The sequence below is a fragment of the Sylvia atricapilla genome, chromosome 3 (assembly GCF_009819655.1).
Source record: "Sylvia atricapilla isolate bSylAtr1 chromosome 3, bSylAtr1.pri, whole genome shotgun sequence".
NCBI lineage: Eukaryota > Metazoa > Chordata > Aves > Passeriformes > Sylviidae > Sylvia > Sylvia atricapilla.
Genome location: NC_089142.1, coordinates 70,593,007 through 70,609,874, shown reverse-complemented (window position 1 = coordinate 70,609,874; position 16,868 = coordinate 70,593,007). Strand labels below are relative to the sequence as shown.

General features: G+C 42.2%; 1 protein-coding gene across 1 annotated transcript in view; it reads right to left on the bottom strand.

Annotated features, from left to right (window-relative positions):
* Positions 1-2,625: 2,625 nt before the first annotated feature.
* LOC136359803 (pecanex-like protein 2) overlaps positions 2,626-16,868 on the bottom strand; it is a 147,906-nt gene continuing 133,663 nt past the window's right edge. The window contains exons 29-34 of the mRNA XM_066316744.1: positions 14,976-15,120; positions 13,711-13,941; positions 13,084-13,358; positions 11,893-12,080; positions 5,868-6,316; positions 2,626-3,834 (exon numbers count right to left, since the gene is read on the bottom strand). Of these exons, the coding sequence (XP_066172841.1) occupies positions 3,661-3,834; positions 5,868-6,316; positions 11,893-12,080; positions 13,084-13,358; positions 13,711-13,941; positions 14,976-15,120 (1,462 nt within the window). The 3' untranslated portion in view covers positions 2,626-3,660. The remainder of the gene's footprint in view (positions 3,835-5,867; positions 6,317-11,892; positions 12,081-13,083; positions 13,359-13,710; positions 13,942-14,975; positions 15,121-16,868) is intronic.

Sequence of the window (16,868 nt, the reverse complement as noted above, 5' to 3'; positions counted from 1 at the left end):
AGGGAGGTAAGTATCCCAAAGGCTGAAGTACTGTCTGCTTGTTTTACCATATACTCATTATCCTCCCTCCTGTAACCTGCTGTATTGTTTGTGTTCCTCTCTGGTTGCTGAGACAGTGGATAAAATCACTCCTAGTGTTTCTTTTCAGCAGAGGTGATGTTAGCTGAGGTTAAGCTGGGGGGAGGCAGAAAAGGCCTGCATTTCTTCATCCCTTCTGACTTTATTATGAAAGAACTGCATGTACAAATGGTCTTGTGGATTGAGCACTTGATTTCCTCAAAGGATGCATTCATCTTGCTAACAAGATAGGAACGTCACTATTTTCATGTAGAAACAAAAACATTCTGCACTGACTGAATGAGGTAAGTGGCCTCTGCAACTCTGGAAAAATCAAGCATAACACCTGATGCAAAAAACCCTGATGGAACTCTTGATAAAAGGTCCTTACTTGGTGATGGTGGCATCCTTCCTGCATCACAGCTGTAGCAGGAGATCAGACATGTGGCAAACTATTAAGCCTGAGCACCTTTACGGCCAAGCTTTAACAGTGTTTGGCATTGTGAAACCCATCAGCAGGGTCACAGACAACATAAAGGCAATGAAAACACATTTGCTTTTCAGTTAAAGGATGCCCCAAAAGTGGCATACTTCATCTTGCAACTCTGAGGCACCTCGTGTGTAAGGTTAAGTATCAAGCTGGTGTTCAGGAACAATGATACGACTCAAAGCCTTCATGTGTATGTAGGCAGTGTGGACTCAGGTGCCTTTTGGTGTTATGCAGAGCTGTTTGAAGCAGCTTATTGTTCAAATTTGGCCTTGTGTAAAGGTTATATTCCTATTTATTAGCCTGGTGTGCATCAAACCCCTAAATGCACCTTCTGTCACAAGCTGGGTTAACTGGGTGTAGGCAAACCTCATGCAGAAATGGGGGAAGTCTAAGATGTGTTAAATTGATAAAACCTCATGTCTATTTGCAGGTTTCATTTCTAACCATTCTGTCAGATTTTTGTAGGATTGGCTCATATTTAATACTGCTGCATTTAGCAGTAGTTTCGTTAATATAACAGCAGACTATCTCCAAAAGTATGGAGAAATAACATGGGAGAGTTGGTGCTCGTTTTGATTGTTTTTTCCTATGTTACATTTGTTAGCGGTCACTCTTGGGTTTTTCCAATCCACTATGCTACAATAGCAACTTTAAGGCATAATAAAAACTCTGTGAGGCATGGCTACAAAAAAGGAACTGATTTTTGAATCATAACCTTGACTCCTGTTTTGCCATGCTTGCTCACTGTGACTGCAGAAAGGCATTAGAACCTGCTCTTTCTGGCAGCCATCCTGTGCAGCAGGCCTCTGGACTTCATGGCACAACTGCTCTCCCCAAGGAGTTTTGCTCCAGGGGACAGTGACTTGGACTAAGGCAGGAGCTGTGAGCTGCATTATTTTAGGATGCAGTACCAGGAGCTGTGGAGATGGTGGAGTCTTGCAGAAGGTGTGGTGCTGGGGGAAGGTGCTGCCACTGGGCCTCTATCCATGCTAAGCAAATACAGTGGTTGCCACTGCAGAGATTTGTGCAGTCCTTCCCCAGTCTGGTTTAGTATGCTTAAGTTGGATCCACAGAATAATTCACGTTGATTGGGACTACTGGAATTACTTACTTTTGATGGAAATTTATTCAAACTTAAAGATGTGAAAATTGGAGGCCTTAAGTGATGCTAGGTGAATATGGGGAAGTTCTTGATGATTTCCAGAGCCGCCTGTTTGTGCTGCCTCCATGCAGGAAGACAAAGCAGTGATGGTTTATCCTGTGGAGTGCCATGCAAAAGCTTCCAAAGTGGAAATGGGGCTGGTGGCTATTAGTAGGCCTCCATCCTTCATTTGTAATGAAGCACTCCTTAAACAGTGTGGGTGGGACAAGAGTCATCATCTGCCAGAACTGGTCAGAAGGAAGCAGCTGAATTCAATTTCCTCTTGCACATCTCACCACCTGGATGCTAGAGGAGACATTACTGGGGCCTGAACTGCACTGAAGGCCATGTGTCTAGAGGGCTGTATATGAGTACTCTGCTTTTGTCTTTGTGAGCATGAGCAGAATTTTTCCTAGATTGTGCTAAGCTTTATTAATAATCAACTCATCAAGATCCAAAGTGAACAAAAAAAGAATACATTTCTTAATTTTTCAAGGCAGAAAGCAAGTGAAAACAATCACAAATAGAAGACCCAGAAACTGCTGCCGCACAAAACGTACTTGGATCATTTTATTTTCACTCAGTCTTATTTAGTTCTACTACTCAGATCGGAAGTGTGGCACAGTAGGAAGCTCAGAATGCAACTGAGTATTGCCTAACAGTAATGAGACTTAGCTGCAGCATCTCTTGTTAAATCTTGTTAATTGGGACAGAGCCTGGCTGCACATCATTTGTGTTGAGATTTAGAAACAATCTATGGTAGTTACAGTAAAGAGGAACAGCAAGACACTGATAGCTGCAATTTTTTTAATTGGAAAAAAAACACACGTGTTTGTTTAGACTCTATAGTAGAGGAAGGATTTGTTTTAGCCTTTTGGGTTTCAAAGTAGTCATGCATTCCTGTAAATCAGTGTTTCTCAAACCTTGTGAAGGTCTGTCTGTCTTTATTGGCATCAGCACAGTTTTCTATGTGGGAGGGAAATCAGAAGGCTTCGTAATTACTGGCTACAAGTGTTTATGGACAGTGAGCTGTGTCCAGCAATTAAAGGTATTCAGCTGTTCCTTTCCTAACACAAAACACTTCCAGACAGTAAGTATAGCCTGCTTTGCACTTTTCTGTCCTTGAGGAGGATTCCCCATGGCCCTTTTGCAACTTCTAAGGGTACTGTTGCTTGGAATTTGAGAAACACTGCTGTAAACCAAACAGGAGCACGAGATAGTACCTAATTTATGCAAAGCTGCTTTGCAAATAAGGAGTACCATATGCTTTGAAGACTTTCCATGCACTGGATACTTTCTTTTCTTACACTTGACTTTTGTTAATTGGTGTAGCGTGACTCGTTCACACAGTATTTCAGTATGGCTGCATGCAGTAGTATATCAGTCTGAGATGCTGTGTTGCTATTCAGCATTAGCACCTGCGTAACACGTCAAAGAAAAATGAGATCTGCTGTTGGAAAAAAAAATCAGATTTAGCTCTAATGTTACAGGACACTGTACTGTCCTTTGATGTATTCATTGCTTCCGTTCTTAGTTGCCTTTTGCTATATGTTATATACCAAATTTCAATTAGTTTGCATGCAATCAGCTGTATAGTTATGGCAGGAAAGAGATGTTTTTTGTGTGCTTTTCTCTGAGTTGTATCAGTATTTCCTACTGTATTTGTTTGTGATTCTAACCATTCCAGGGGAAGGAACGTTGAACAGGTTGTATTCATTTTTCTAGGATTTACAAGAACCTGAGATGAAGTGGCACTGTATTTTTGGGATATCTTCCAACCCTACCCATGCCAAGGCCATTAGCTGGAGAACATCCGCCCTGTAATTTTCTTGTGTAGAAGTTAGAAAAATAAACATTTGAAGGTTGCTTATTACATCTGAAAGAACCTAAACCTATGTGCAGCTTTCTGACCTAACAACTCTGTCTGTATTTAATGCTAAGAAGCGCGTGGCCCTTGTGCTAGGAAAGCTCCTCACTGCTCCTCAGACAGGCTCTGCTGAGAGGCAGTGTCTTCCAGGGCCATATCTTCTTGGCTGGCCCTTCTGCACTCCAGGTTCCGGCTCATGAACAGGGCATGGGCTGGACCCGCCTCCCGCTGGGGTCTTGGTTCTGCAGCATCTGTTGCTTCACAGGTCTCAGTGACTTGCTGGAAAGTAAGAAAGAAAAAGTCAACTAGTTTAGGAAATTTCTAAGTAACACTTCAGCTATTTTTTGAAGTGACAGGTGAAAAAAGTTTAAAAATTGACGTAGGGATGTCATTCTGTGAAACTCCATGGGATTCTTAACATGTATTATTCACAAGGGAGTTCTGAAGAGGTACTTGTCACACTTTGCGTAACGCATAAATTTGGAAGGAAAAGCAGACCAGGAGCTGCAGGTTTAGTACCACAGATGTACATGTATAGAGAACTGTAAAAGAATTTGGATTGAAAAGGACTTCTGGAGGTCATCCAGTCCAAACTGCTGCTTCAAGCAGGGCTGACTTCTAAGTTGTTATATCGGGTTGCTCTGGAGCTTGCTTCATGCACCAAATTTTAAATCAAACTTACAAAGAAACCTTTTCATTAAACTGGAATGCAATTATCAGTCTGAAAACGTTAAGCACAGTGCTGCCCCACTGTAAGGAGTCCATTAAGATAAAAGCATTCCAGAACTTTGCTGTGTGAACGTTGAAATGAAACGCTTCCTCTTTACTGCTTTCAATCAAACGGGCACCTGGACTCCGAGCAGTCACCTTGGCCAGGATTCACCTCGTCTAAATTTCACCATGTGGTCTTGCTGTGTCATTTAGGCTACTGATGGTTGGCAGAGAGATACAAGTCTCCCAGGGGAGAATTTCCTCCTAATAGCTCCAAGAATGAAGCGGATGAAGGCCTCTTCACTGAAAACAGAACCTTCAACAACAACCTACTGAGACATCATGCCCAAATTTTAGATAGCTTAAAGTTGGACAAGGTGAATCCTACCATTAGTACTCAGTATCGCAGACTGGCTCGGCTCTTGCAAATTAGGTCATAAACTGAGAGTTGGAATTGTGCCTTCTCACTGGATATATTCCACTGTATGTGTAGAAATACTAATATTTGTTACTGTAACAAAGCAGGATTTGACCCAGATTAGTAACATTCAGTTGACTCCTGTTGAAGTTCATGGTGAAACTCTAGGGAACTGTACCACACATGGTATTTTTGGGTTGAGAGCAAAAATACACACAGGCCAAGGAGCTTTTCTCACCTGAGGTTTGGAGAACTCTTTGGAAATTACAGAAGTTATACACAGTTCAGAAGGACAGTAACAGAACAGTGCTTGGGACTTATATCTACAGCCTTCCTCTGTCACCAGTTTGGTTTGCATTTTGATAGGCCAAATGCAAAAGTCTGTCTAATTATGTTGTCTAATTGCAGTCACCCTTTATTTCTAGTCCATCTTCTCATGTTTCTACTTTCTTGAGGTCAATTTTCAAAATTCAGGACAGCAATGGATGGCAACCAAAGTTAAATAAATACACTGAAGTAAACAGCAAAACAGTAACTTACAATGTGAATTGAATTTTTCAGGGAAGATAGGAATAAAATTGTGAGTGTATTGGGAAGAAGGCTGGAAGTGTGTAGTGTTTTGCTGCTAGAAAGTGCTTAATCAAAGGGCATGCTCGTTTCCTTTGGTAAATATTTCATACATGATTCCTTTGACTAACTTTCAGCTACAAGGTTTCACGTCTTAGATTGAATTTCTGGCCAGAGAGAGGGACAGAAGAAATGAACTACTCAGGGAAAACTGTTCCTTTTCCTACAGATAAAATAATTTTAAGTCCTGGATAGGACTTGAAGCAGGCAAGGAAGGAGCTATTTAGTCTGCTATGACAGTACTTGTCACCTGGGCTGCAGAAAATAGAGATGTCTCTGTTTTGAGTGAAAGGGAAAGCGACTTTGCCCCAGTTTGCAATTTCAGGTGTGTGCATAACAGCCCCCCCCCTTAATTCCTCACACTCTCAACGACACACTAATACTAGAAAGTCTCATTGTGATGCAGCAAATATCTGCAAAAATACCAAAATCCCAACACTGTTTTGGAAAAACGGTAGCCCGCTGAGAAGGAAGATACCCAGTGGTGGTGAGGACAGTTCAGAGGCGAGCAGAAGGGGACTCACGCTCAGTAGTGCTGTTTCAGCTCCAGCCTTACCCGAGCTGCCTGGCTCGCTGCTCTGGCAGACGGCCCCATGGCGATGTTCATGCTGCTGGATGACTGCGTGTCGCTCGTGTTGCCCCCGTCCGCAGCCGAGAGCCCGGAAATCACCAAAGCACTTGAAAAGCTTCTCTTGCCGAACAGCAGGCTGAGAGTTGAGCTGGTGGAGGAGGCCAGGCTGGACCTGAGCATTGCTGCAGCTCGGTCCTGCACAGTCAGCTGGCCAGCAACAGGAACAGCAGGGGACTGAGAAAACACAGATGTTGCCGAGTTGTGGAATGATAGCTGACTACTCGAAAGCCTTTGGGCAATCTCGTGGGCAGATGTAGATGTTTGGATGAAAGGCTGGCGGCTTTCTACAATTGGTCCAGAGTGACTTGAAGCAGGGGGCCTTTGGTTTAAAGCAGTGTGTGCCTGGACAGACTGACTCCTGGGTTTTCTCCTGCCTTCAAAAGAAAGATTAATATATTTAAGTCAGTGGCATTATGATCAACTCCATGCTATTGACAGTGTCCCATGTGTACATATTACTGTTGGCATATGACCACTGGTTTTATTAGCATAAGAACTCCAAGAATAGTAAAAGTAACAAACTCCTAAACCTACGAATCTTTGTGTTTTCTGTGTAGTTCTACAGGTGTTCTGAGTTTTGGTCAAAATAACTCTAGAGGTTGTGCACTGAGTAAAAAGACAGGGAAATGAGAAGAGACCCCAAGCAAAGCACTCCAATCACAGGCTCACAGCTGTTCTGCTATGTACAGTTTAATCAGCCCAGTGGATGATTGAGCACAGTGTTGCTGTAACTCTGCTCCCCTTTGACAACCACACTAATGGAATGTTGAACATCCACCTTCAATGGCTTGGTATAATTAAATGCGACAATGAAACAAAAAACCTGTAGGTTAAAACAATGGCACATCTAAAAGAATTATTCCCGCATATGGGGAGAGAGAATTTGAAAATTCAGCCAAGTGGAAGAATACAGCATTCAAGCCACAAGGAAGTTTTTAAGACTAACAGTAAACTCTGACTTCCAAGAGAGGCATTCACAGTACATCACAGACTTGAAAACATGTGAATGCTTTTAGGTAGGATGTGCTATTGGAGGTCCAAATGAGACCCACATAAGGCTCTTGCTCCTTTCTGGGAAGCATCTCAATGCAGCTGGATACAGAAAGCAGATTAGATATGCTATTCTGACAGCCCTAGACAAATCCTTCCTGAACAAATACATCCCCGTATTTAACATTTATATCAACACCTTCTGTCATTCAAGCCAACAATTTCTGTATTTCTTATGCTTGTGTAAATAGCCATGGAATCAAAAATAAACCATGAAATACTGGCCAGTGAACCCACCAGAGGCCTGCTTGTACTCAGGCATTCTGCTATGGGTTGGTGTGTGCCACAGGCCCCAGGAGAGTTCACTGTTTCTGCAGACAGGCTCTAACCAGGCTTACACAGCAAATACCCAGTCACGAGAGTGCCTGCTTGGTTCTTTTTGCTCTCCAGGAAACTCCAAACATTAACACAAGCTGGCATTTTGGTTTCCTAGCTATAGCTGTGGGGTGGGGAGTTGATGCCAGGAAATCTGTTGAGAACCATCAACACAGAAACTAGTTTTTCTGGCAGGCATTTCCAGGCTGTTGGTAATTTTTTTTTTCCCTTTGGTTTTCCCCAATACCCGAACTCCTCCAAATACTGAAATTTTCTTGGCATAAAGGAATATAAATCTCACACTATCTTCTAAAAACATGACTGCTGAATTCATGCAGGTTCCAGCAATGCAGAATTTCATATCCTAGCCATTTATATTATATGGCTGTTTTACATACACAGACCTTCTTTTCAGAGGCGGTATCATTATCCCCATTTTTCAAATGCTGAAGCAAAGAGAATTTAGGTAACTTGGCACAAAGTCAGATGAGCAGAGCTGGGCTACAGCCTAACTGGAGCTCACAAAAACCTAGTTGGTTTGGCAAGTATTGGACACTTTCACACCTCATTTATAATGTACCTTGAACTCTACTTTTATACCCTGAACAATAAAAAAATAACTTTCCTCAGTAATAAGATCTCTGCTGGAGAATGATGCGACAGACGCACATGGCTCTTCAAAGCTCCTGGACAATGCTCTCAGGCAGAGGATGTGATTCTTGGGGTGGTCCTTGCAATCCTTGCAGAGCCAGGAGTTGGACTTGGATGGTCCTTGCAGGCCCCCTCTAGCTCAGGATGTTCTGTGATGCCACGGCCCCTGTATATTGCTCTGCCAGTGTGCTCTGTCCTTCACCTGTCTGCCGTGTCCGCAGCTGTGCGCACACACGTCTGGCCTTCGCAGTTGTTCAGGTTCTTCAAACCCTGTGGTTCTGCTTAAGTGCTTTGGTTTCTACATCTGATGGTTATTTCAATAGCTTACCTTTTTTAAATAAAAAGAAAGGACTGGAATTGAGAACAGAGGCGCTGTGGTGTGTTAGTATGTGCCATGAGGCTAACGTGGCCAAACATCTGCGATTTAAATTGAGAAGCTGACCCCTGTCCAAAAGTATTCTTCCCAAATGCAGTGGTTGGAGCACTGGGCAGGAGACCACCCACATCTACACCTAAAATCTCTGTCCCTGTAAACACTTATGAAAAACAAAGGCTCCTCTGCAAACTGCATCATGAAATCAGGATACTTTGGGGGAGAACCCTACATGTTTCCAGTGCTCCTGATTTCGGTCACACTTTTATATAGGGCTTTCACTGCACTTTGCAATTTTGCAGACTCAGTGGTACCAAGCTGCAAAATGCAATATGAAATATGAAGAAGTTAAATGCACTTGATGCACAGATTATAAATCTAGAAGACATTGATATGATTATCTAGTCTGCTGTCCTACATAGCATGGGCCATAGAACTTCCCAGAATTAATTCCTGTGTGGTTTTATTAATTGCTACTGTGATTTTTAAAAATGCATTCAGCATCTCCAGTCATGGAGAATCCACCTTAATCCTTAGTCTCTTGTTTCACTACTTACTTACTTTCTCAGTATTAAAAATGTGCTCTTGATTTCAAATCTGAATTTGCCTAGTTTTGTTACATCCTAGTCTGCTCAGACCAATGGTCTTTGGTCACCTTTCATTGCCCAGGTAAACATTTACAGACTACAATGAAGGTATATCTTACAATACAAAAGTGCTTTATCTTTCAATACAGGATGTGTTTCCCAGAATTCTGATCCTTTTTTGGCTTTTCTTTGAAGTGCTTTGAGACTAAAAAAGTCCTTAAATTAGGGCACTAGGACTGTACGTGGCAGGACAACAATATTATGATTTTTAACAGGCATAGCGTAAGTTCTTTTCCAGTGCTGTAATATTGCCTTAAAGTCCTGATACTTATTGAAGATCGAACAGAGCTTGTTTTTTAACCAGCTCTCTTAAAACCCTTCTTGAATGAGTCATTTGGCTTTGCTCAATTAAGCATATAGCTTTGATAGCCACTCTTTCATGTTCTTTGCAGCTGCTGGGATGGAAGGAACGTTTCATGATCAGATCGTAGAAACAGATTACCTGTGTTTTTTCCCAATATAAACCAGACATTTTTCAATTCTATATATTACATACTGGCAACTCTGCCTTTTTGTAGAGTGACAGATCAAGACGACTGCTAGGATTTCTTTTGCTTCTAAATATTCTTTAAAAATAAACAGCCACAAGTCCACTTTTATCTTTTTGTCCCTAATGACCCTAGCCGAAAAATCCTTCTTATTTAATTTTCTACAGTATCTCATGAGCAAATACGAATTTCCATTTGCTTCCATTTCCTTGTGTTTGTTGTGCGTGTCTTTATTTTACCAAAAGCCAGGTTGCTTTTCTTATCTAAGTGTGACTTTCTCTCTTGATTATGGTTTTCTGGGCACCCAATCAATATGTTATTTTAAACAACTCACAATTAACTTACTTTATTGTATGGTATGCTCAGGATCATTACATCACAATTAAGTTTGCTACCCTGACTAATGTTGTGTCAAGTTATGAATATGCACATGGGGATTCCTCTAACACTAGACAAAATTAAAAGCTGCAGTTGTTTTATTCTTGCAATGTGATTTATATTCAGGGCAAGATTTATTCCAGTCCTGCTCATTATCTTTAATGATAGGTCAAAATGATCTAGCAGGAAACAAATAAGTGCTAAACCCCTCAAGTTCTCTGCTTTAATTTATACAATAATACCACAAACTTGTTGAAATGTAGAGGTAATTTGCTTTAAATTACAAGTCCTGATCCCACAGTGATAGATCTCACAGTGACCCACTGGCAAACTTAGAATCATGGAATGGTTTGGGTTGGAAGGGATCTTAGAGCTCGTCTAGTTCCAAGCTTCCTGCTGTGGACAGGGACACTGTTACTAGATAAGGTTGTTCAAAGCCCCATCCAGTCCAACCTTGAATACTTGCAGGAATGTGGCATCTACAACTTCTCTGGACAATATGTCCCATGCCTCACTGTCCTCACAACAGAGATTTTTTTTCCTAATATCCAATTAAACCCCTAAACCCTCTTTCAGTTTGAAGCCATTCCCCCTTGTTCACTCCATGTTCTAGTAAAAAGTCACTTTCCATCTTGTGAACTCCTTTCATTTACTGGAAAGTTGCAATTAGGTCACCCCAAAGCCTTCTCTTCTCCAGGTTGAACAAGCCCAATTCTCTTTGCCTTTCATCATATATAGTCTATATATGTATATATAAATCTATATGTGTAATACAGTATCCCTTCTCTGGACCTGCTCCAGCAGCTTCCTGTGCTGGATCTCAGAGCTGAATGCAGCACTGCAGCTGGGGTCTCACCAGGGCAGAGCAGAGCAGAGGGGCAGAATCCCCTCCCTGGCCGTGCTGCCCACGCTGCTTTGGAAGCAGCCCAGGACATGTCTGGTTTCTGGAGTGCTCATGGCTGGGTCATGTCCAGCCTCTCACCCACCAGTAACCCCAAGTCCTTCTCCTCAGGGCTGTTCTCTATCTGTTCATTGCCAGCCTGTGTTGATTCTGGGGATTCCCCTGACTCAGGTGCAGCACCTTGCACTTGTTAAACTGCATGGGATTCCCATGGGCCCACTTCCTGAGCTTGTCAAGTCCCTCTGGATGACATCCCATCCTTCAGGTGCGTCAAGAGCACCACTCAGCCCAGTGTCATCTGCAAATTTGCTGAGGGTGCACTCAATCCCTTTGTCTATGTCACTGATAAAGATATTAAATAACAGTGGTCCCAGTATGGACCCCCAAGGGACACCATTTGTCACTGATGTCCATCAGGACTCAATCACTGACCACTACCCTCTGGATGTGACTGTCCAAACAATCGCTTATCCTTATCCTTATTACTTAACATACATTTCCGATGTAAAGGCCACTAGTTCTACCTTGTGAATATGTCTGAAGCACTTTTGAATCCATAATTTGAGAAGGGTTCAGCTGTTAGTCGACAGAATGGCAACATTTAATTTTGTCTTGGTAACTGCTATATAGACAAAAGAAGCTATTTTCCATTTGTTTGTTCTCCACATGCGCTGATGAGCAGCCAAACCAATTCCTCAAATAAATTGTCACGGTCCTTCCAAGATAATTAAGATTTTTGCATGCTTTCATTCTGCTGTTCCCAGTCAACAATAAGCAAAGGTTCACCATGGTACAGGCTCCCTGCATGGCATGTGTACACTCCCTCTCATCTGCATTTCTCATTCTGGCATTCTTAGTGGCACTACTAGGTGGAAGTGTGTAGTGTTTTGCTGTTAGCAAAATTACCCATAATGGACTTTGACAGTGGAACCTTTGGTGAATCACTTTTGTGTTACACCCTCCCAGTAAATGCCTGGAACAATATCGGGAAGCCATCTCCTACATGTTCTTGGTCATTAGGAGAGACAAACTGCACTTTCTTTCTAAAATTAGTTTTCCCCCAGATTTGAGGACTCCCCAAAAGCATCTGCCCATGTGTCCCCCCAGGAGAAGACTCCAGAAAAAGGCAAGTAAATTGTGCAAATACCTGCCCGCTGGTGGACCTCTTGAGATGAAGTTTGCAGCTGAGGGGTTCCATCCCTGGTGGGCTGTGAGCTACTGCTCTGGCTTGAATTCCCTGTGGAATTGTTGCTAGATGAAGACCCCCCTCCACTATCCACCTCTTCAACATTGCCTCTCTCATGGTGAGCTGCTGCATGGCAGTCCTTTCGCATTCTGTTTGCAGGAACACACACAGGGTCAGCCACTTGTTGCACATGAAATTCTGTGTCACCAGTGTTAGGTGGCCTCAAAGAATTCTCTCTCAAACCACTGCAGGTCTTCTGACATTTTAGGAGATGGCAAAGATGATGATGTGATAAGCTTACTCAGAACAAAATTGTATACGATACAAGTCAATTGTATATGATCCTTGTCGTGTTTAGTGGCTTTGGAACCCTGAAATACCTTAGGGCTCTTTATCTAATCTTACAGTGGTCTCCCAAAATTAACTGCTGCATGAGGTAACCAAGTAGCAAAGAGGAATGGGCTGGAGAGAGCTCAGAGGGATGGGCTGCATGGTGGGAAACTAGCATGTTAAGTCATTAGATATAATATTGGCATTTTAACATAGGTCTTGGTATGCAAGCTGGCTCCCATCGTGTCTCCATGGTGCCCTGCCTCTCCTCAGATACAGTGGCAACTGGGCAGGGAATGAGGCAAAGGAGTTACTGCTGTGTGAAAAGTGCAAGTAGGAACAGGAGATGCAGTGTCAGGTACTGATCATGCATAGCTAGGGGAAGTCGGGAAGTTTTGGTGAAGTATAGTTTTAGGTGTGCTTTGGTCAAGACCAAAACCTTGGGGATAAATATCTAACTGCCAAAGCTCCAGAGCATAACTCACCAAAATCCACCAGCACATTTACCCATGTTCATAATTACAGAAAAGATACCCTTATTTAGATGGCATAAACAGTAAAATTCCATGGAATAAGGGAAGTGTTTGTAGTGCTGTGTGATTTGAATGACTCTTGTTGAACATGTAGAAAGCTCTGTCATGAAAGAGTTAATGGGCTTTCTTTCAGTTCTATTTGCAGCACTATTTTGTTATATTCTGAGTTACTTGCAAATAATTTTTTTTCTCACAGATAACAATACAGAATTACTCTCTTTTAACAGAAAATACAGTGAAACAGAGACTGCAGAGTCTTTTATCAGTGTAGCCAAAATTTAACACCTACCTTAACCACTTGGATTTGAACCACTTTTTAATGTTGTCCAAACTGACAGGTCCCCCCCAAATGTTCCTCAGTTGGCTGTGTGTCCCAAGGTACGAGGTGGTTAAGGGGGAAACATACATTGGATATCCCAGTGGCTGATCACATGAAGAATTAATTAAGTTCCGCAACACCTGTTTATTGTTCTGGATGCTTCCTCTCTCCGGGTTACGGTTGCGTAAGAAAATCAGTTCCTGCTGCTGGCCAGCCCAAAGCCCTCTGACACACTCCTTGTTGACCTGAAGGTGGGTTAAAAACATGCAGATTGTGCAAAAAAACATTTGCTACTCAAGATGTAGAACTGCAGGATCTAAGTAGAACAGCAGTGGCTGAGTGTGCAAACACATCATGTCTTTACACCAACAGCTTTTTTATGAACTTTTGCAGCTACTCCCTGGTAAAGCCTGGAATGTTATTTCACAGACACAAACATAGGTGGCAAAATGGCAGTTAAATGCAGAGAGCTCTTTCAGCCTCCAGTTCCTACTTTAAAAACTACAATTAACTCTTCCTTTCGGCCACATTACTCAGAAATAACACTAGCTACCACAGCCCTAAATTACTGCGATATTAGAAAGATGGCATATGTACCTTGATCACCTTGAAGCTCAGGTAGCTTTTGTGGAGCATGATAACTTTATATTCATCTGCTCCTTCATCTACCACGTGTCTCAGAGTCAGCAGCTCCTCCCGGTTGGACAGGACAGCGCTGCGCCAGGCTGGGTCCCCCTCGTGGCAAATCACCACCTTTTCCTCAAAGGACTGGATCGCCTCGTACAGAACTGCGGGGTCCTCGTACTCATCCGGGCACGTGAACTGGTCCTGGTCACACAGGAAAAAGTATTGAAGAGGTCAGGTACCTTTGTGAAAACACAAAAACTATTGACAGGAAACAAAATACTGTCTTCCAAACAGGTGTGAGCTGGCCCCCTCCAAGTGACCTGACACTTGATAAAGTGTCTTCTAGGAGGTTCATTTGACAGTAATATAGAAAGGTACAGTTTTGGTTTTACTGTAACCTCTCCTGATCTCATGACTACATTGGACAAAGACACTTGGAGAATACCAGCTTCTCCTTTTTTTTTTTTTTTTTTTTTTTTTTATAATGAAGTGTGAAACTATGGGAGGCAGAGCTTTTGGATAAGTTGGAGAGAGATATCACCTAGAGCAGTACACAGTTCTTGTGGAAAATCTTGGTTTTATTCACAAAACCCCACCAACAATAGCATAGACTGGGAATCCATTAGCAAATACCACAATACTGAAACTTCATCCAGCAGCACCATGGCTGGTGACAACATCATAAAATTATTGTGTCAAAGAATCAGATACAAATTCACAGCAGTTCAGTAACATTCAGAACAATTATAAATATCATTCACAATAAAAGCATATGATGTGTAAGATGATTCACAATAAAAGCATAAATCATAATGTGCCAGAGCAAGAATAAAAAATCAACTCCAAGCTCTACAGGGCCTGACCTGAAATTAGCAGTGAAATCAGCATAATCAATGTATTTATTTTCAATCTAGAAACCATCTTTATAGTATCCATACAAGTAAAAATATTACAAGATTTTCTGCTTTCTTTTGATGAAAAATGCAGGGTCAAGCTCTGCAAAGGGGTTTCAAATGGGCAGCTAGGGCGTTCAGAGAAGAAAATCAAGTGAATGCAAAATAAATAAATGCCAAACTCTTGCTTCTTGGTGAAGGATGTTTCTTAGAATAAGGTGGCAAGTACTCCATTTCCATCTTTTTTTGTCCTTTGTACGGTTGCTAAGGTATCCTGTCTTTTCCTAAGAAAACCGACACAATAGTAAATGTTAAAAATAAATGCATAAATAAATACCCTACCTGGTGTAGCTTCAGAGACATTCGGATTGCTGGGGCAACAACCTTATGCAACAGATCCATGTCTGCAAAGACCCACTCATCTTTTGCTGCTATCCGGAAGTCTCCTTTAAACAGTGCATGGAGCCCATAAAGAAAAGAGTCCAAGCTGTAAGAGAAAGGCAGCAGTCACTCCCAGAAATCATTCCTGTCTCTCCAGGCCACATCTGTCCACCTCCAGCCTCCTGCTGACCTGTGCAGTGGCTGGGGACCCTCTGGCCCAGGGCGAGTGCCTGCTGTGCGTGTAAAGCAGGGTCACGTCATGTTTCTCTAAGAAACATTCCTTGGGAAAGGCATTTTTCCTTCTGTGTGCTCTGTAAATGACCAGCCTTGAGATGAATGGGGCACGTGGAATGAAGGATGTCCTCGGGATGGGTGACTGAGTCACAGGGTGCCTCGGGGCGCGCTGCTCTCTCTGCAGCTGTGCCAAAGAGATCAGGTCAGAGGGTCAGCTGCACTCCCCATGCAGCCAGCAGAAGCTGCTTCCTTATTTGAAAGTTTATTGGTCAGTCCCGTTAGCACTTCTCCTTGTAAGTGCAAAATTATAATAGAAAAAAATACTTTTAGGAAATCTAAGACCTTTCTCATGATATTCAAACCTAAATGTGAACATTAAAGCAGATGTACTGAGAATACTAAATTTCAGAGATGTTCAGCAAACCAGGAGAGAATCAACCAACAGGTGTTTCCTACTGAAACAATGAGCCCTAGAGCAAATACACACTGGATTTCTTTTTTCTGCCATAAGGAACTAGATGTAGGCAGTTCTGCCTGGCCTTGCATGATGGTTTGCCTGGATCTGAGATATAAACACAAGGTAAAAGCTACAAAATCAGGTAGTTGTTGGAAGATGGTTCCATGAGAGTTTTGTGAAGGGGAACAATCAACCTTCGGCTCTGATCTGCACCCTGAATTTCAAGATTCCCATGCCACTGCCACTTGTATAATGCTCGTAGGTGACTGCTGTCCCAATATTGCCCTGAAGAAGTGATCTCAAAATTGAGGAAAGCAGACCCATCTATTAAAAACAGCCATGTCTTGCAAACCCAGAGGACATGGTTTCACCCACCTGCTAAGATCTTACTCACTCTTACAACAGTTGATCTTTTCGATTGTGAAGACTCTGGGGAGAAGTTGTATTAAGATGTTAGTAGTTTTCATTACTGCCCAGCCTTTCCCTAGAGAACACATAATCTTTCCCCATAATTGAGCTTTCTTAATCATTTTATAAAAAAGAAAAAAATCTTTTCAATATATTCTCTTCTCTGAGAGAGGAAGAAGAGAGACTGGAAGAATGCCTGGCCAACTTTGGCTCAAAGGCATTCTAATTTTGCTCTTGGTGGGTAGCATGTCTTAGAAATTAAAGTGGAAATACACATGTTGTTACCAGAGAAACAGCTGAATACTGATTATCTTCATGAAATCATCATGTAATACAAATCAACTAGTCAGTGGGACCAAAACTAGCCAGAAAGGTAGGGTTCCTGTCACTGCTGGGAACATAAGGAGTACAGAGAAACTTTTATGAATTCTTAAGTGATTTGCATTTATTAGTACTAAGTTACATATTAAAACATGCCTATGTGAGACAGGCACACTCAGATCTTCAAAACATTCAAGCACTGATTTCAGTGGGAGTTATTATGTGTCCTTAAGGAGTTGGTCCTGGTCCCCACTGATTTTCAATCCATCATCTCCACAATTCAGAAAATTATAATGTACTGAAACCCTGCTTAATAACTAAGAAGGCCCTGGAATAAACCAGCTGGGAGGGTGAGGGAAGAATGGTGAGTGCAGCCAGTGTGGTGAAATTTGTGACTATCACCCCCTATGAAAAGGCTACACATTAGGAAGGTT